This window comes from Myotis myotis, unplaced genomic scaffold (genome assembly GCF_014108235.1).
Source record: "Myotis myotis isolate mMyoMyo1 unplaced genomic scaffold, mMyoMyo1.p scaffold_m19_p_18, whole genome shotgun sequence".
In the NCBI taxonomy this organism is placed as follows: domain Eukaryota; kingdom Metazoa; phylum Chordata; class Mammalia; order Chiroptera; family Vespertilionidae; genus Myotis; species Myotis myotis.
The window spans coordinates 29,813,914-29,832,942 of NW_023416322.1; the positions used below are offsets into that span (position 1 = coordinate 29,813,914).

At 47.5% G+C, this 19,029-nt stretch overlaps 3 protein-coding genes and 1 long non-coding RNA gene across 9 annotated transcripts; 2 read left to right on the forward strand and 2 right to left on the reverse strand.

Annotated features, from left to right (window-relative positions):
- Positions 1-640: 640 nt before the first annotated feature.
- Positions 641-3,795, reverse strand: APH1A (aph-1 homolog A, gamma-secretase subunit). The gene is made up of 7 exons (XM_036342446.1): positions 3,465-3,795; positions 2,743-2,913; positions 2,504-2,577; positions 2,148-2,270; positions 1,868-1,995; positions 1,334-1,457; positions 641-1,003 (listed from the first exon to the last, which is right to left on the reverse strand). The coding sequence occupies exons 1-7, from the start codon at positions 3,575-3,577 to the stop codon at positions 939-941; spliced, it is 798 nt and encodes a 265-aa protein (XP_036198339.1). The 5' UTR covers positions 3,578-3,795; the 3' UTR covers positions 641-938.
- On the forward strand, positions 3,287-12,220 carry CUNH1orf54 (chromosome unknown C1orf54 homolog). Of its 5 annotated transcripts, XM_036342449.1 has the most exons (9): positions 3,300-3,389; positions 4,768-4,924; positions 6,157-6,213; positions 6,336-6,400; positions 7,623-7,706; positions 8,317-8,381; positions 8,791-8,976; positions 11,278-11,376; positions 12,141-12,220. In XM_036342449.1, the coding sequence occupies exons 4-8, from the start codon at positions 6,355-6,357 to the stop codon at positions 11,371-11,373; spliced, it is 477 nt and encodes a 158-aa protein (XP_036198342.1). In that variant the 5' UTR covers positions 3,300-3,389; positions 4,768-4,924; positions 6,157-6,213; positions 6,336-6,354; the 3' UTR covers positions 11,374-11,376; positions 12,141-12,220. The 5 variants fall into 5 exon arrangements, 4 of the variants coding, with proteins under 4 accessions (XP_036198343.1, XP_036198342.1, XP_036198340.1 ...); XR_004973199.1 differs by lacking the exon at positions 6,336-6,400 and having other exon boundaries at positions 3,287-3,389; positions 6,157-6,289; positions 11,275-11,376; XM_036342450.1 differs by lacking the exon at positions 11,278-11,376 and having other exon boundaries at positions 3,297-3,389; positions 12,141-12,215.
- On the reverse strand, positions 8,156-13,293 carry LOC118672739. Its single transcript, XR_004973200.1, has 2 exons — positions 13,133-13,293; positions 8,156-8,392 (listed from the first exon to the last, which is right to left on the reverse strand). It is a non-coding gene; the product is annotated as an uncharacterized LOC118672739 (long non-coding RNA).
- A 671-nt stretch (positions 13,294-13,964) lies between these two features.
- On the forward strand, positions 13,965-18,067 carry CIART (circadian associated repressor of transcription). 2 transcript variants are annotated; one of them, XM_036342442.1, is made up of 6 exons: positions 13,965-14,099; positions 14,717-15,144; positions 15,306-15,381; positions 15,634-15,712; positions 15,829-15,940; positions 17,383-18,067. In XM_036342442.1, the coding sequence occupies exons 2-6, from the start codon at positions 14,776-14,778 to the stop codon at positions 17,905-17,907; spliced, it is 1,161 nt and encodes a 386-aa protein (XP_036198335.1). In that variant the 5' UTR covers positions 13,965-14,099; positions 14,717-14,775; the 3' UTR covers positions 17,908-18,067. The 2 variants fall into 2 exon arrangements, with proteins under 2 accessions (XP_036198335.1, XP_036198336.1); XM_036342443.1 differs by having other exon boundaries at positions 14,074-14,152.
- Positions 18,068-19,029: the final 962 nt, after the last annotated feature.

The window sequence follows — 19,029 nt, forward strand, 5'->3', positions numbered from 1 at the left end:
TCGGAGAGACCCTAGAAAATGCTTAACCCAAAGTTTCTGACATGTTAAACCACCAGCCCATATTTCTGCCCTTGCACCAAACCTAGGTCAGGCGGGGATCGCAGGTGCCAAATTAGGAAGAGAGTTGCACCAGAGACGTGAGAGGACAGGAATCTCAACTAATGTTACCCCTTCCTTCAAAGGCACATTCCCCCACAATTATAAAGTCCTTTTTATTAGTCAAAATCACAGTCACCTTGATTAAAAGGATGGGACACGCCATCCTCAGCAGAAAATGATACAGTTTATAGAAAACCTCCCCACCCCACCCCCATACAGTCCCAATTAAAAACTAGAAAAAAATCTTCCCTCCTTCCCTACGATGTCATGGTAGGCTGGCTCCTCCAGTGGCACTGTAGCTCCAGAGTGGGCCAGCTCACCACAGCACCCTCCACTTCACCTTGGGGAGAGGAGGGATGCTGGTGGTCAAGGAGGTTAAAACATTAGTTCCAGTAATACCAGTTCCCAAACATGCATTTCCTTTCCTATCCCCCATGGGACCATGGAGAATAGGGGACAGATAGGAGCCCAGCTAGAAGGAGCAATTTGAGGAGGTTAGGAGAAGTCCAACATACCTCCTCCCTTTTCCTTCTCAAAAAAAAAAAAAAAAAAAAAAAAAAAAAGAGGAAAGAAAAAGGCAGTTTTGGGTCTTTATCACGCCAAAAATGGTTCCCCTCAGACCTGAGAAAAAGACCAAGAAGTCCAGTCTGGGGCGGGGATACTGGGAAACTCAGAGCTCATCTAACCTTGCGCCGCCAATAATTTCACCTTCATGGTGATGGCTAAGCTAGGCCCCTTTTCTCGGCCACCTGCACTGTCCAGAACTGGAGATGGAGAAATACAGAGCGAGGAGATCAGGGGAGCACCCCAGGCACAGGGGTTCCCCCCCCAAGGTTCCCTCAATCCTCGGGTGGGATGCGCAGGGCAGAATACACCATCACCTGACTGTCCTCCTGCCGTCGGCCTGCAGAGGGGAAGGGAGGTGAGTCTTGGGCAGGGTGGAAGCAGAGCATTGACACATGGAAAGTCCTGGGTAACAAAGGGGTCCCCAGATGGTGGGGATAAGTGCAGGCTCAAACCCACCAGTCACTGACTGGCTGACCCCAGGCTGCTCCTGGTAAAGCCTAAAGGTCACCAATGGACAAAGAAAAACCCTGAAGGTGGTGGGACAGACCGACGAGAAGGAGGCAGAGAGTGGTGAACGGTGGGCCGGGGCTGGGGCTGGGCTCAGTCATGGGCAGTGGGCAGACAGGTGGGATGTGTCAGGTGATCGGTCCAGGTAGTCAGTCCTTACACGAGAGGCTGCGCTGGATACTTCGGAGGGACCCTCCAGCTGTAATAAAGGCCCAGAGCCCCATGGAAACCGTGACTGCATAGATGGGCAGCAGGCTGGCCTCGTACCATGGGTTCAGGAATGTCTGGGGATGGGAGTAAGAGTAGAAAAAAGGTTAGATTCTTCCTCTGCCTAATCCCCATGTACTCTTTGTGCCTTTGACCCAAACCTCGCCCAGACATCTCACTCAAGTCCCCCAGGCCTTCCCTTCAGCACCAACATCTTGTGGTTAAAGAGACTTCTGATTTTCAGCTTCCTCCGCTCCTGCTCACCTCAGGCCATCTGCATTACAGCTTGACCCATCCATGCAAACTCCTCCCCAGAGCACCCAGGGAAGGTTACTTCATTGATGCTGAAGTGAGGGACCTCTGAAGACTCACCTTTCTGCCTTCTCCCAAGATAAGTCTTTAAATGTTCAGAAGTGAAGATACGGTTCCCCTCCATACAACCCACCATTCAATTTTTCTCTGACTTAGGCCCCTGTCCCTGACTCACCAGTCCTGATGTCAGTAGGTGACTCCCAACCACCAGGCCCAAAGTCCAGTACCGTCGCCTCTCACAGGCGTCAAAGAACACAACTCCCCAGAAGGTATGAAGCAGGATGATGGCTGCTGTCAGGAAAGCTGCAGGGAGCGAGAGGGGGAGGGGATACATCCTTCACTTTCTCCCAGCCTCCTGAGATACTGAGCCGCCGAAGTCTCCCCGGGAGGGCCAATACATGAGGTCAGGGCCAGGATGGGTGGGGCATGAAGTCAAGAGAAAAAGTGGGACTTACCTGATGTCAAGAAGTAATAGGGTGAATCTCCATGGATCCCAACCACACCTGGCCCAAGTGCATCGGCCAAAATATTGATAACAGAGAAGACACCACTGATGATACCGAAAGAAAGACCAGAAACTGGGGGGAGGGAGGGGCTCATCAATGTCAGAAATCAGTAGAGCCTGCTTACCAGTGATCCCGCCCCGTTTCCAGGCACAAGCCCCCACACCTACTCTCCCTCCAGACCACCTCTCCTTGGAAGTCAGACATGAAGGAAACACGTAGCCACTTAGAACATGTGGGCGCTTAGAGACTTCCCAGAGAGAGGAAGGTGTCCACTGCCCTCCTCCAGTCCATCTCCCTTGGCTCACCATAGGCCATCTGGCGGATGGAGATGGGTGATCTTCCGTCCTCACTCAGCGATGCTAACCCCTCATCTGCCTTCCTGGGGTGGGGCGGGGCGGGGCAAACATGAGGGAAGGCGAGAGGCTCCTTTCCCGCTAATATCCTCCCTTCTTGCCTCTCCTTCCAAACCACCACCCGGGGGCTGCCCCACTTTTCAGGGTGCAGTCCTTTGCCCTTCTCCCCTCCAGACCATCCATCTTCTTACTTAAGCAGCTTGTAGTAGGCAAAGCGGAACATCTCCTGTAGAAGGACAGAGACCGCAGCACCAAAAATCAGGAGGCCATACTGGAGCCGGGCATCTGACGGGTCGGTCACATGGACCAAGATGAACCAGACCACAGAGGCCAGGAGCAGAGAGACCAGCCAGAAAAACGCCCTGAGGAAAAACGGGGGCCATTAGACAGGCAAAGGGGAGAGGCAGCCCGAGAAATCAAGGAGGGGAACCAACCAAAGCTGCAACGTGAAAAGTGGAAGTTAGACTTCCGGATGGTCAGGGAGACAGGGAACAGATAAGATAGGTGTCTCCACCAAGGGAGTCTCAGGGTTCCGGACCCAGGGGATGGGGTAGAAATGGACTCGAGAGCCTTCAGACCAATGAGAGTGGGAGTGTATGCGCACAGTAGGGCGAGGTATCCATGCCTGGACCCTCGCTTAGGGCCGCCCGAAGTCCCACAGCCCCTCCCGAGCCCTGGCCGCGGCCGCCTCTGACGTCGCCGGAAGAAGTGTAGAAGGAATCTGTGCGATCCCGGGAAGGCGGAAACCAGCTGCGGGAAGGGGCAATCGCCCAAACCCCCGACTCAGCCCTTCCGGATCTTCACCTCCGACTTGCCTCCCCCAACTCCGGCTCCCGGGGTAACCCCACTTCCTCCAGCCCCTTCCCGATCTCATTCCTGGGCGCCCTCCCGAGTCTCCCCGCCCCCTACTCACCCTGCGACCAGGATGATGACACGAAGGGGGTCCCCAGCCACAGTGATCAAGAAGAGCGCAAAGGCCGGGCCGAAAGCGACAAAAGTGCACCCGAAAAACACTGCGGCCCCCATTGCTGGTCAGCTGGGGGCGGGGTGGAGGCCTGGCCAAGAGAGGCAAATGGGAGGAGCACGCCCGCCAGAGAGTCCGCGTGGGGTGGCGACGCGACCCCGTAAGGGGCGCGGTGCAATGTCACCCCCGGGCCCCGGGGAAGGGGAAGGGGGGGCACCGAAACCCCAAATACAAGTCCGCGCGACTTCCTCTACGGAAGCCGAGGAGGGGACAAACCCCTGCCGCAGCCCCTTGGCCACCTCCCATCTACTCCCCGCCCCGCCCCCCGGCCAATGGAAAATCGGAGGGGGCGCGGCGGGGGCGGGATGCAGGGCCTGCTGGGAGTTGTAGTCCTCCCGCCCTTTTAAACCCTCCACTTCGGTGCTGGGCGTGGCTCAGGCCACAAAGGGAATTGGCCGAGACTGGGCCTGGGCGGGGCATGGGTTGAAGAGTTCGATTGTGCCAAGGCTGCGATTTCCTTTAGTTATTTTGTGGGAAAGGCTGGTAGCAGTCCTACCTCGACTTGAAGAGCTGCAGAGGGGGGAAGATCCTGTAGGAACCTCAGGGACAAATACGAAGAAAGCACAGGATAGAGGTTGCGAGGAGATAGGCACGGGTATTGTTCTGACTTGAATGAGAGGAAATGGGCTAGAGCTACTGCCTAAGGATGAAGGTTAGACTTAAAAGCAGGAGCTCTTCCAACAGGCCAGTATAGGAAACATGCAATACCGTGTATTATATCGCCAGTGAAGCCTTCATCGGTAATGACAAGAGAAATAGAGAGAAGGAAAGGGAGCTTGGAGAGCAATATTAAGGAGGTCAGAAGGGATTCACAGTTAAAATTGTAAAAAGCAATTAGAGCGAAGGGGTTGAAGGAAAGTTATTTCCTCCCCACCCCCCCACCCCCCCATCCCAGTCACTCAGTTCCTTTGATGTCATATTTCCTCTTTTTCCTGAAATGAACCTTGGTGGTGTCTTTTTCTCAGGCTGGGGGACGGGGCGGGGATTCCCCATTAGAGCGAAAGAAAGAGTAAGAGAGGAGGGTGTTGGACCCTCATTTGGATGGGTGGGATTAGTCCTTAGTGAGGATGTTGAGGCAAAAGTACCAGGAGGTTGTTCAAGGAGAACCAGGCCTCCTTTCCTTCCTGGAAGTGATTTATGTTTTAATGCATATATATCCACATAAATGTTTTTACATTTTTCTTTTTTTCAGGAAATTCTGGAAAGGAGAGGAAGGAATAGATTGTATGGATTTACATGGAAAGTCATCAAGCAAATCCTCTCCCAATAAGGCTGAGAGGGAGGGGGCACCCTGGCCAGTGCTCAGAATTCTAGTGTGTCTTGCATCTGAGTCTACCAGGCCAAGTCAGGTTAGACTTAAAAGCAGGAGCTCTTCCAACAAGATGTGGGGATAAGACAACTCTTCCTCTATCTCCTTTGAACCGGTACCACAGCATCTCCTAGGAGAGGAGAGCAGGTGCCAAATCTATCTTGTTCATGTGTGGTTCCACAGAGACTTGCAAGTGCCTGGCTCATAGTAGATATTGAAAAACATGTATTAACGCCCTTAAAAAAGCACACACACACACACAACACACACACACACTGTATTTTTTTAAATGTATTTTATTGATTTTTTACAAAGAGGAAGAGGGATAGAGAGTTAGAAACATCGATGAGAGAGAAACATTGATCAGCTGCCTCCTGCACACCCCATACTGGGGATTGAGCCTGTAACCAAGGTACATGCCCTTGACCGGAATCAATCCTGGGACCCTTCAGTCTGCAGGCCGATGCTCTACCCCCTGAGCCAAACCGGTTAGGGACACACACTGTATTTTTTTTTCTTATTCTTTTGCCTGTGAACCTGAATTGCCTATCAGACTCGGCCTAGCACTTTGTGCCTAGCCTGTATATTACTAAATGTTTCTGAATAGAATTCAATAAAAATGGAAAATACAAAAGTAGAGAAAAGGATAAGAGAAGCTATACTCCTGTAAGGCTGGAATGAAAAGAATACACCAAGTGACTGAAAGTGGAAGAGGTGTGGCCCTACGCAAAAGAGACTATCTGCTTTCTCCCTTCCATCCTGAATTCAGCAAGTTAAGAGAGAGGTGAGGTGAGGTCAGTACTTACCAGAGAGGAAATAGCTGGCCTTGGCTGAGAGATTTTGATCAAAAGCAATGCAGCAGGTGCTTTGAGAGTCAGACAATGATGTTGCTATTGCTCCCGTACTTCACAGTCCAAGGCAGGCAGAAAAGAGGGACTCTTTTCAGCTAGAAAATGCTCATCCCTTCTCAGAACATGTCAACTGTGAAGAAAGAGACTGTGATACAGCCTCAGAGAGAAGGGCGACTCTGGATGGTGATGGTAACTTAGGGACAGTGAGAGGGGAGGGGAGCTTTTTGTGAGGACTGAGAGAGAGGGAAGGGGAGGAAGGGAGAGGGCTTGCTAAGAGAAGCTTCTTAGTAGTGGGAGTGGGGGTTGTTTTGTTGTTGTACTTTTCGTTAGTGGCGGCAGGAACCCTAAATGGACCTAATCTAGGGCTGGGGGAGCTCAATGAGCATGCTCCCATCGAAGCCCACTTCACTTTTCTTCACAGGGGCAGCTCTGACTGAGGACAAGACCAATAGTGACTGAGGATCTAGTCCGTCAGCAAGTAGGAGGGGAATTCCACCCCTGAGAGTAGAGTTGCTGCAGCTCCCTCCCTGCTCTGGAGGAGGGCCGGAGGCGGGGTAAGTTTGGTGGGAAACGCTGTAATTTCCTTTTTAACTTTCACAGTCATAGTGCAGCATCCAGAATGGATGTCCTCCTTGTAGCCATCCTTGCTGTGCCACTCATCCTGGGTAAGTTCATGTCTCTCCCTGAACTTTGGGGCCAGGTCTTCTACTGTAAATGGAGTGGGAGGGGGGAAAAATGAGGAGCGGTTGAGAGGTGCAGTTCAATGGGGGAGTGCTAAACACTCTCCCATCTGTGCTACGGGCCAGTGTCGGGGGTGGAGGGGAGTCTGGGAAATACAGCCAGGAAAGGGGGAGGGGAGCAGAGTCCTGTCAGAGAGGAGACAGCTGATGAGGATGAAGCCCCAGAGCGTGGAGGTCCTAACAAGAGTGAACTCAGCTCTCCATCACCACAGAGATGAACAAGATGAGAGGGTCTGGACGGAGAGGAGAGCCGTGGACTCTGAAGGTGGGGAAGTTTGCAACTAGTGAGGGGAGCCAGTCTATCTTCTTTCCAAGAATGTTGGAGGGGGGTGGGCTGGGGGGACTTGCATTAGTAAAGAAATGGAAATGGAGGTGACCTTTAGGGGAGTGAAGAACTGGGTGCCTTCAGGGACAGGGTCTGAAAAGCAGCTTGGGTCCTTCCCTCCTTTGTTCCCCGTCTGCCAGGTGCTCTTGTTTCCTTTTCCTCCAGAGTCTTGTGTCACTGCTTGTGGTTAAGGACTTCAAGGGGCTTAGGGAAGTGTTTTAGCAGGAGGCCTCGAGCTCTTGATCCAATCATGTCAAAGCTACATATTTCCAGTCTGGGGAAGGAAAATGAATGCAGATGGGTTATTTACTCCAGCTGACTCATTTTAAGAAAACGGATGTTAAGTGGCTTGTTCAAAGTTATCCTGACAGCAATGAAAACTAGAACTAAAATAAAAATCCAAAGCCGAACGGGCGTGTATGTTCATTATTTGTGAGAGACACTGATAAGAGAATAACTCTTATAAACACAGTACAGCCTGGAGCATACTGAATTGTAGATTTGGAGTTCTTAATTTCTGGTCTCTCTCTCTCTCCCTCCTGCCTTTTTTTAGGTTTAGTTTTTGTTTTTGGTTTACAGTATGTGAAGGGATCTGTTTTCTGTTCTGGGATTTCCTGATTGAAAGGGCACAGAGGAACAAGCCTCATCCTGATATGAAGCCCAGAAGACTGAGAAGGGTTGAGAGGTACAGAGACAGGGAGATAGTTTTACCCTTGGAGGTGAGGTCGAAAGGAAAGTGATAGAGCTGAGATAAACTTCAAGTGTCCTTCTGTTGCTAAGAAGTCCCAGATACCCCTTGACCTCTAGTCCTTGTCCCCTTAGGACAAATATATGAGGATGAAGAAGGACTGGAAGAGGATTATTATTATCAAGTAATCTATAATTACACAGTCACCCCCACTTATGGTGAGTATTTATAAAGCTCTGACCCTTAGCAGGATGGAGAGAGGTTTAGGGGATACTTAGTTCTGAGACAAAGTCTTTCCCTTTGCAATAGAGCAACGGGGTCGGAGAAATTTTGCTATGAGCAGACTATCGAGGCTCATGATGTTGTTTCTCAAGATAGCAATTTCCAGTTCTTTGGAACTGGTTGAACAATTTGAAATTTTTCAAATTTGTAAATTATTTTAGGTGTTAGATTGAAAATATAAATGCTCTTGTGGCTCAATTGGTTAGAGCATCAACCCATACACTGAAAGGTGGTGGGTTCATTTCCTGATCAGGATACATACCCGAGTTATGGGTTTGATCATCAACTGGGACACATACAGGAGACAACCAATGGATATTTCTCTCTCACATCAATGTCTCTCTCTCACTCTAAAAAAATAAAGAAAGAAAATATAAACACATTCACAGACATTTCTCACATTCAAGTTTATTAGAATTAGATTTTACCAGTAAATTTTACAACTTGAACAAGTTGAAGTGTTCTGAGCAATTTCTTCAGCTTTTCATTACTAGAGGTAGTACTACCGTTCTCTTTTGTTACTACTGATTGTTTTCTCCTCTCCAGATCCAGATTATTTTGGTGCAAATTTCACTGTTGATTACTCCATGTTTGAGTTAGAGGACAGACTGGTAAGTGACATCTAAGAGGATCAGGAGAGATAACAGTTAAAAAGAAACTGAACAATGTTGAAATGAAAATTATTAACAGAAATGAAAATGAGTTAGTAGAAGTAAAACTGGGGAGTGGATACAAAACAAATGTGTTATCATAGGTGGGGAAGAGAAGCCAGAACCCAGTAGGTTAAGACACTAAAAGGAAGGAGTAGCCCTTGAGTCCAGGGAATTGGTGAATGGGATGGGTACACAATCCATGCAAATGCAAGGTAAAGAGGATCCCTGCGCTTAACTCTTGGAGGGTGAGCAGGATGGGGCTGGGGACAGGAGAAGTGAAGGAGAGATGAATTCTAGAGAATCAATGAGGATGTTGGATGGAGGTGATGATTGATAACTCTTAGTTTCCTAATCCTACTGAGGATAGAACAGGCTGGATAAGGAGGTAACGGAAGCAGAGGAGACAACCATTATTCATGAAACAGAACGTGTAGACCATCAGAGGCCTGTAACAGTGAAATCAGTGACAGTGGAACCAGTGACAATGGAACCAGTGACAATGGAACCAGTGCCAATGAAACCAGTGACAATGGAACCAGTGACAATGAAACCAGTGAGTTAATTGGGGATAAGATGGGAGGGACATGAGACATCCCTTACCCTGGATAGGTCCCAGGGCTGGTGACATGGAACAGAGGAAGGAATGGAATACCAGGCTTTGGTGGATGGGGAAAACAAATAACTAGTATTGCAATGCAGGTGTTCATCTCAGCTTCGCCATCATTTCTTTTACTGAGATTTAATACTAACCCTGTATACAGAACCCTGGGAATATTTGGTGCAGTTAAATTTCAGTTGGGTGTGTAATGTATGTAACCTATGCCTAAAGCAGCTAAGGATGCTGCCAATGATGAACAATAAATCCACGGTGTTGTTATTGTCCTCAAAGTATTTATGATACCCAAGTTTACACGTATAAAATATTTAGAAAAAAATGAGGAAATTTATAACAATGTTAAGTTACATACAAGTTTGAGAGCATGTGATGTAGACAAGTGCTTTAGGCAGTGGAGGGACAGAGATCAGTACAGGAGTTGAAGACTTTTAGAAGGTGATTATGCTGAGATACACTGAAGAATAGGTGAGCTTTTGATTGGTGGTACATAATAAAAGGATGAAAGCAATTAGGAAGAATAGCTATTAGAAGAATGGAGGAGCTGCATTAACTATGGGGATAGAACAAGCATGACATATTTTTTAGAGGAGCTATGATTGAACGAGGGGGTATATGGAAAGGAGCAGTGGGAAATTAAGAAAAAATAAAATTTACAAGACTCTTAATATTTGTTTGATAATTTCACAAATGGGAAGATAGGACAAAATAATATGAATCTGAAATGTCAGGCTTTATTTTTTAAAATAAAAAAAGTTTGAACTTACAAGAAATAGGGAGCCTAGTAAGTTCTTCAGGGTGGTAAAGACACACTAAAAGCGGCATTTTAGAAAAACTATTTGTCTGGTTGTACACAGGATGCAATGGAGTGAAGAGAGATTCATGAGATTTCTATCATCCCCAAAACAATCCATTAAAAGCTTGGACTAGGGAAGGCAGTGGCATTTTGAATGGAGAGAAGAAAAAGAAATACTTTGGGGGAAAAATACCGTGTTTCAGTGATAATTTCATATGAACACTAAATGAGTAGAGAGTTAAAATAACATATTTTAAACATGGATATCCAGGGAAATGGTTGACCAAAATGGGAAGTGGGAGGTCAGAGGGTTTTAGAAGTGGTTATAAATTTGGTATTGGCCAAGCTGAACTCATGTGGTCAGCCCTATGAGGCTATCGTAAAGGTAGCGGAATTAAAAGAAAAGAAGATTAAAAAAAAAAAAAAAAAAAAAAGGTAGAGGAATTAGGCCAGGACTGCAGTTCTAAGTGCAAAGTCACAGTTACGAAAGTAGTGAGCTCAGTAGAGCTGTACACACAGGAGACCAAAAGGCCAATGCCTGTGCCTGTAGAAGGTGAAAGAGGAATCAACCAAGGAAATGCAGGTAGCTAAGTTTGTATTATAGAGTCTAGAAGAGAAAGTTTAATATAATCAATGAAAAGCTACCAAGAGGCCAAGGAGAAGGAGATTATTCATAACCCCCAAAAAGCAGTTTTAAGTGAGTGGTTGGAGCAAAAGCTAGACTTTGTGCAATTGGAGAGGGAGTACATTGTAAGGAAGAGCATAGACCAGGGGTGGGCAAACTTTTTGACTCGAGGGCCACAATGTGTTCTTAAACTGGACCGGAGGGCCGGAACAAAAGCATGGATGGAGTGTTTGTGTGAACTAACATAAATTCAAAGTAAACATCATTACATAAAAGGGCACGGTCTTTTTTTTTTTTTTTAGTTTTATTCATTTCAAACGGGCCGGATACAGCCCGCGGGCGTAGTTTGCCCACGGCTGGCATAGACCAACCATTTGTGATATTTGGCAATGAAATAAAGAGAAGCAACAGGACCGAAGTACAGCCTGAATACAGTTTAACACAGATGGGAGGAATGGAAAGTTATAATTGACAAGGACAGAGAAACATTTTAAAGTATATAGTAGGCTTCCTTTAGGTTATAAACTCCTTGAGTAGGAACCATGTCTTAACCATATTTCTATCCCTCCTATAGCATGTAGCACAGGGACCAGCACATAAATAAAAATACATATTGAATTGAGTTGAACCTCCCTGGTATGGCCAGGAATGGGTGAAAGGCACAGAGGAAAGAATTCTTTATGGTGCTGGGATGGAAGGTATGCTCAGAGGAAAGGAAGACATAAGTTGGTATAAAGAGATGGCTATCTTTCCAGATGGTGAGGGAGTAGTAGGAAGGATGACACTGGCCTACTATGGCATGACATCTCTATTTTAGCAGAGTCCAGATAGGAACCACGCTGTATCCAGTCTGCAGAGTCCTGTTTCCCTTCTCCTGTCCTGGGCCCTCCTTCAGGAGTGGATGTATTTCATGTAGAAGGTGAGAGTGCAGCCACTGGCCTTGATAAAGTCTGTGAAGCAATTTTTACCACTATCTCTGGCTAGTGTTTCCAGCCTGGTCAATTTTCAAATGCATAAAAGAAGAGGGATCACATCTAGAAAAACCTTAGGAGATGTCGAGGCCAAGACTTTTGTAATAAGAATAATTAATTTTTTTGAACTGGAAGGATTTCAGGGCCCCCTAGAGCAGAAGCAGGTGGAATGGAGAAGAAACCTCTCCTGGTTCCCAGTCTGCCTTGAGTTATTAAAGGTGGTTCCAGCGTGATGGTAGTTTAAGGCATGGCAAGAGCCAGAGGGCAAAATGGGAGCGGCCCTATAACCTGGCAGAGTCAAGAGGCAAAGTTCAGAGACAGAAGGGGTGGCAGTTCCCTAATGTAGGGGAGAGGTGGTGGGGGAAAGGAGGAGGGAATAGAAACCTGTGTTATAAGGAAGGGATTTAAGTTGGGATTCTAAATAACTATGGGGCGGTGGGGGAGGGAAGGGGGAAGGGGGGAAGGGGGGGGGATAAATAAATAAATAAATAAATAAATAAATAAATAAGGGGCATGAAGAGATTTAGCAGAAGGAAAGGGTGAAAAAGGGAGGGGACACATCTTCCAGGAGATGTCATGGAGAAATATAGCTCAGAACATGAAATCTGGGGCGTTTTCATAGAGGTGGGGCATGGAGGGGTTTCCTGAGTCCCCTGAACCTGGTTGGTATTGTTTTCCTTTTTTTTTTTTTTTTTTTTTTTGCTTTTTTTAGGATGAGAATGCTGTTATGACTCTTTGGATGGGGATTTGGGAAGAGGAAGTTGGAAAATAAAATAAATAAATGAAATAATCTGATTACTCTCTACTCCTTCATGAGGGTCTGTTCTAAGGCTACAACACTAAAGGAAGCACCAGGATATGGGGGTGGGAAGGGTAGACTAGAAAGGGAGTTAGGTGGCCCAGCAGGTGTTGCTCAGTGGTCGAGCATGGACCCATGAACCAGGAGGTCAGGGTTGGATTCCTGGTCGGGGCACATGCCAGGGTTGTGGGCTCCCCACATGTAGGGGATGTGCAGGAGGCAGCTGATCAATGGTTCTCTCTCATCATTGATGTTTCTATCTCTCTCCCTCTCCCTTCCTCTCTGAAAACATAGTTTTTAAAAAATATATTAAAAATAAAATGTTTTTTAAAAAGGGAGGTGACAATAGTATTAGGACTGTGAATAAACCTGAAGTTTTGGGAAGAAAGGAGAAAAGCACCCTCAGACAACAGGTTTATTCATAGTCTATGACTCCCTCTGATTCTATTGCTTTATTTGATTATTTATAGTGTTAAAACTGTGTTTGGGGATAGTTGAAATTAGTTTATTTAGAACCCTTGTTTTCCTTTTATAAAATAAGCCTATTGTTAAACATATGTAAAATATAAAATACTACTTAGAATAGATAAAAATTTCACACCCTCCTCCATTCCTCCCACCCCCCCAACAATGTGCCTTTTCCAATTAGTAATTAGGGCAGGCAGGGACATTTTTTTTCTCTGTCCTCGAGACCCTAATCAAGACTGTGCTGCCCCCTTGCGGTCTCTCCTATGTTACAGCTTCAATCCGCTTACAGTCCTTGAGTCTCCCCTTTCTCTCTCCACCGTACCGTTTCAATACTGCAAGGGGCAGCGAACTCCGGACTTGGCACCTTCCCTCCTTCAAAGCCTTTCGAATTTCTCCAGGGGACAAATGGAGAAACTGAAGCCAGACAAACACCTCACCTGGAGGATCGGGGACCTCCCCCCCACCACGTTCCAGTGCTAGGAATCACAGAATTCAGGGCGCGGAGCCGGAGGAGCCCGGGCAGAAAGGCCAGGAACAATCGAATTCGGCTTTGACCTCTGGAGTCGTGGCGGGCTGGCATCTGAGCTAGTAACGTGCACGGCGGGTTATGTAAGGGAGGAGCCGCCCCAGCGGGAGCCCGAGAGAGAACGCGGTGTTCTCGGCGGCAGTCCCCACCCTCCCCACCCAGCAGGGCAAGAGGCACACAACTTGTAGGAGAAAGAGGAGGGGACGGCGAGACAGAGACGGCGGAGTAACGAGGTCTGGGCAGCCGACAGGGGGCGAGGCTACACGGCGGCACGCATCCATTAAGACACACATTGCAGATGCCAGTCGCTGTTGGCTCCACGTGCTTCACCCGTGAGCGGAGGCGCTCAAAGCGGGGGCAGAGGGGCCGGATCCCGAGGAGCCGGGAGTCCTACATCTCGAGGCGTGCGCCTCAGGTCACGCAACCATTCAGCACACCCCGGCCACGCGTTTCCGGCGCACCACCATCCTATTTAAGGCCACGGCTTCCGCCCTTTTCCTCCCCTCCCTTCTTTTCCAGTCTTTTTCCATCCTCCTCCTCTTCTCATCACCGGGTCCTCTCCCCGAGCCGCATGTAGGGGCGGGGCACGGAATGCTGCCCTTCCAGCCAATCGTCACCTGACCGCCTCTCTATTGGCCGAGCCCCTGTGTGCTGTAGCCAATGGGGTGAGACTGTCAGTAACTGTGGTCACGTGCCACCGGCGAGCAGACCAATGAGGGGACGAGGTCTGTGTACGCAGGGGGGAAGGCACGTGCGGAACTGCACGTGTCTGGGAGGGGCAAGGGGCGGGACCCCCTGGGAGCGAGGCGGAGGTGGGTAGCCGCGACCCGGAGTGTGCGAGGAGCTGAAGACAGCCCTGGCTGAGCCGGCCGACACAGGTGAGGAGACCGGGAGGACGGGGAGCTGCGCGGGAGGATCGGCCCGGGAGAGAGTAGGTGTAGGGACCTCTTGGTATTGGGAGGGATCGTATCACGTGGCAGAGGGACCCGAGAGGGTCCGGAGCAGGAAACCTGATGAGAAAGACGAGGAAGAGGCAGAGGGGGCGGGAGTGGGGGGGGGGGAGGAGGAATGTCTCTATGGGAGGGGTTCCTGCAGAGTCACTGGGTGGGTTCCGGTGCCGGAGCTTTAACGCTCCCGGGTGGCGCTCCCGGGTGGCGTGACCTCCGGAGGAGAGGCTCGCTGCGGAATCAGGCTCGGAACTCATCAGGCGAACCATGGGCCGGGCCGGGGAAGGTGTTAAGCCAGGTATTTGCTCTTGAAATCAGGGAAGAGAGAACAGAAGTCCGTCGGGCTAAGAGCTGCTCTGCCGAGGCCAGAGCGGCAGTTTGGGTTCTTAATGGAGGCTGGGGAGATGGCTTTTTACGATGGCCCTGAGACAGGTAACATTGGCGAGGCAGAGAGGAGAGAGGATTGTCCCGCACCGTACACCCCAGCCGCCCAGTCCATTTCCTGATTCTCGGATTCTGGTTTCCAACTCCTTTGCTTTGCTCTTCAGTTGCAGGTCCGATCTTTGGGTACTCCAGGAGCTGCTCTCCAGCCCCTGCTTCTGAACCTATGGATTCTCCATCTAGCGTTTCCTCCTATTCTTCCTCCTCTCCCCCTTCCTCTTTTTCCACCTCCCCAGTGAACAGTGACTTTGGCTTCCCCTCGGATAGTGAGGGGGAGGAGAAGGGGCCCCGTGGCCCCAGGCCGGACATTGTTGGGCAGAGGGGAGGCTCTCGGCCCAGCCCCGGTCCTATCCGCTGCAGGCAACGACCCAAGGTTTCTAGGAACCAACGTACAGCATCTCACTCGGAACAGCGGGGCTTGGCTTCTCCTATGGCAGGGTCTGGGGTCAAAAGATCAAGAGATCGCCGTGCATTGGAGACCAGTCTAAACATCCGTAGTACAACCACAGAAGGAGACCTGCTCTTTGCTCAGAAGGTAAGAGAAAGCTGGGGGGAAGCAGATACTACTGGGGTGTCTTAGCTCCCTGCTACTGGTAAGGACCCTGTGAGGATAGTATTGGCTCCCGGATTTGGAGGTGGAAGAAGAATCAGTGCTGGTGTAAGCAATGCTCATAGCCTTCCTCCGTTTTTCTACAGTGTAAAGAGCTCCAGGGATTCATACGTCCTCTCACAGACCTCCTGAATGGGCTGAAGATGGGTCGCTTTGAAAGAGGTTAGTTGCATTCATCCGAGCTAGGTTCACATCTCTTGTGTTTCCTCTCTCCTCTCTCTTTGAAAATCTGTTTTCAATGTGTATTTCTTGTAAGTCTTAGTTTGGGTCTTGATTATTCCTTTTTTTTTTTTTTTTTCGGGGACTTAATTTCTGTGGGTGAATCCATTTTAACCCCCTGCTGTCCTTCCTTTCTTTACCTGACTAAATTCTTGAATTCCAATCCTTGATCTCTTTCTCACTCCCTGAACCCAGGATTGAGCAGTTTCCAGCAGAGTGTGGCAATGGACAGGATCCAGCGTATCATAGGTGTTTTGCAGAAGCCACAGATGGGGTAAGTTCTTCTGGCTCTTTCCTCAGTACGTCCTTAAAAGGGAGGTATTTTCAGCCCTGTCATGTTGCTTCTTTCACATTTAATTGTGTGTTGTTTTTTTAATTTCTTTTTCACAGGGAGCGTTATCTGAGAACTCTGCTACAGGTAGAAGGAATGCTAAAGACTTGGTTTCCTCACATAGCTGCCCAGAAGTCATCATTGCGCAGTAGCAGGCATCAGCTGACCAAGGTAAGAATCTATAAACCTGAGGAAGAGGTGGGAAATTAACCAAGGAAATGAAGTGTACAATTAGAAATGGGCTTCCTCTTCTATTTCTTTCTGGGTCTTTTTATCTTTTCGACAAGTTCCTTTTCAGGGAAGGGGAAAATGAAACTTCCTTTATTGTCTTGATTCCTAGATGTTATTTTTGTTCTGTCACTGCAAAGGACTCTGTGAGGTTTAATCCTACCCCTCAGATGGCAGCTTATCTGCTTTTTGCATAGATATAGAAGGCTTTTACCTGGCCAAATGATTCAGGTCGGAAGGTGTCTCACTCCCTGAACCCAAATCCTTTCTCTCTGCAAATCTTTTTTTCTCTGCTGCCCCTAAGATGCTTTCCTTCTCCTTTTTATTCCTACCCAAGTATGGTCATACCAGACCCTCTAGAAGCATGGGCTTACTGGACTGGGAGAGAGGAGGGCAGCCCTGGAGCATTCATGGGGGATTGTTTGAGCCTTAGACCTAGTGTGGAAGTGAACTATTTTCTGGGCCTTCAAATAATAAGGTATTTAGGGGCACTCGAATGATAGGGAGGAGAAAGTTTCCTGTAGATAATAGACAGTCCTTGTTTTCAATCAACCACAGTTATCACTGTGAGAATAATCAGTTTTAAAATAAGCCACCGGGTAGCTCAGATGGTTAGAGCATCGTCCCAATATGCCAAGGTTGCAGGTTTGAACCCTGGTCAGGGCACATACAAGAATCCACCAGTGCATGCATAAGTAAGTGGAACAGCAAAGATGTTCCCTCTCTCTCTTGTTCCCTTCCTCTCTCTAAAAAATCAATTAAATTTTAAAAATTATTAAAAATAATTGGGAGGAAAACAATGAAATCTTACCATTTGCAATAGTATGGATGGACCTAAATAGTCTCGGGCATGTAAAGTACAGCATAGGAAATATAGCCAATAGTATTGCAAAAACTGTGTAACTGTGTAACGTAATACACCTAAAACTAATACAAAATAATGTTGAATGTAAACTGTAATTTAAAAATAAAATCTTAAAAATAAGCAGGAGGATCTTGCCTGTATGTTAATTTATACTTCTTAAGGCACTCAACATAGGAAATTAGAATTTAAAATACAGAAATGGGAAATGATTCCAATGAAAAGAAATTAAAAATGAATTATAATAACCCATAGAACTGTTTTATTTGGTATATGTCTGAATATCTAGTGCCCTAATATAGTGTGTGGTACATAGTGGGCCCTCAAGTATTGGTTGAGTAAATGAAAATATAATTTGGTTACTAAAACTTTTACTTAGGACCTGGCAGGAAATTATCTGTTGCATAAAACAAGGTATGTTTGCTTTGCAAACCGTTCCCAAGGAAAGCAAAGGTTTAAGTAACCAGGTAGAGTTCATCTGAAAGTTTTCTCATAATTTCTTTTCTTTTCTCCCCTTCCCTAGCATTTTCTAAGCCACCACAGTTATCCAGCTGCCTCCTCTCCTGCACCTTCCTTGGAAAAGATGGAACAGACACAGCTGGGACATCTGGTATTAAAACCAAAGCAGCCTTGGCATCTCCCTCAATGGCCAGCTATGAACCTCACTTGGATCCACACCACTCCAATTTGCAACCCCCCTCTCAGTACTCCAAGCACTGTCTCCTTTAGCCAGGGTCCTTTAGGCACTGGAACCAGCATTGGTGTCATCTTTTTCCTTCAGCATGGAGTGCAGCCTTTCACCCACTCTGCCCCGACCAGTCCAGTTCCACCTACTACAGCGTCTCCTGCCATCTCTGGTCATCCTAAGAAACTGTCTGGAGAGAGACCTCGCTGCCACAGTTTGCCAGTAACTCTGCAGTCAGACTGGAGCTGTCCCCTGTCCCCTCGTGATCTTCCCACCATGGCCAGAGAGAAGACTGTGGGACACCTAGAACAAATGAGAAGCCGTCCTCCAGTTGCTCCTGATGTCCATCCTCTCAACCCCTAATCCAAGACTTAAGACTGTAGTTTCTAATTTGTATAAATATATGTCTATACATATATATGTGTGTGTATGTATGTGTGTGTGTGTGTATTACTTTTAATGTGTGCATTTGTGTTGAGGGAAGAGAAATCCTTTCTGATTAAAGAAATTTTATACTTAAACAGTTTGCTGATTGGGGGGGAATTGAAACCTGTTTCAAATACCAATATTTATCCTCAATGCTGCAGAAAAGAAGGGATGGGCAGGTTTGTGAAGTTGAGCTCCACCCAGTGGGAAGTCTGGATGGGACAATGAAAGTCCTGTGGGAAAGGAAGAGGGACTCCGCTGCTGGCTTCCTAGAGAACAGCCTTGGGACAGTTACAGGGCTCAGAGTTGGCTTTGTTTTTTTTCATTCGGGCTCAGAGAATAGTACCTTTCTCTTTGTGTCTTTCCCTCTTGTAATCATCCAGCTGGCCCAGATTAGCAGGTTCTTCTGCTTTGCAATAGCTCTTTGCCTTGATGGGAGCTGTTGATGCTTGTGGATAAATGATATGTAATCTGCTGCCAGAGGTGGGACATAAGAACCAGAACAGGCACTGTGGTTGCCAGTTTTGAAGAGAAGGGGTGCCCTAGAGTTGTTAGAATGGGGAGTCCCTTCAGACATTGGGCCTCATCTTTAATAAAAAAGCTGCAGTTAAAAAAAAAAAAAAAGCTGCAGTTGCTAAATGTAAAAGGGTGGGCAAAAGTATGTTTATAATTGTAAGCATGGGAAACAGTTTATTGTATTATTATTATGAACAAGTATCAACCTACTCTTGCCCACCTCTGTATGTTGGACTAAGGAAGGCTACCTACCCAGTGTTATCAAATAGCAAAAATGAAGTCTGTGAAGTTACCTATATATCTACTTTCTGTATAGAACTCTTCCTGATTTGTCTCACTTTCCACCAAAACCATATCCTCTCCCATTCTAAGCCTTGACTGTGTATCAGACTATACAGTCATAGTTATGGTTTATTGGCTATTGAGTATGTTCCTCACAGCTAGTTACATGTCTTTCCCCTACGTCTCAAGTCCTCTTTTCTCAGTGAATAATTGTTTCCTTTTATTTCAGAGAACATGACCTCCTTTCTAAAGCAAACCTCT

Coding starts and splice junctions, on each gene's coding strand:
- APH1A (XM_036342446.1), bottom strand. CDS start 3,577: ATGGGGGCCGCAGTGTTTTTCGGGTGCACTTTTGTCGCTTTCGGCCCG. Junction 2,914..3,464: donor GTCATCATCCTGGTCGCAGG/GTGAGTAGGGGG, acceptor GTTTTTCCTCAG/GGCGTTTTTCTGGCTGGTCT. Junction 1,996..2,147: donor CTATTACTTCTTGACATCAG/GTAAGTCCCACT, acceptor CGCTCCCTGCAG/CTTTCCTGACAGCAGCCATC.
- CUNH1orf54 (XM_036342447.1), top strand. CDS start 6,355: ATGGATGTCCTCCTTGTAGCCATCCTTGCTGTGCCACTCATCCTGG. Junction 6,401..7,622: donor TGCTGTGCCACTCATCCTGG/GTAAGTTCATGT, acceptor TTGTCCCCTTAG/GACAAATATATGAGGATGAA. Junction 7,707..8,316: donor CACAGTCACCCCCACTTATG/GTGAGTATTTAT, acceptor TCTCCTCTCCAG/ATCCAGATTATTTTGGTGCA.
- CIART (XM_036342442.1), top strand. CDS start 14,776: ATGGATTCTCCATCTAGCGTTTCCTCCTATTCTTCCTCCTCTCCCCCT. Junction 15,382..15,633: donor GATGGGTCGCTTTGAAAGAG/GTTAGTTGCATT, acceptor CCCTGAACCCAG/GATTGAGCAGTTTCCAGCAG. Junction 15,713..15,828: donor TTGCAGAAGCCACAGATGGG/GTAAGTTCTTCT, acceptor TCTTTTTCACAG/GGAGCGTTATCTGAGAACTC.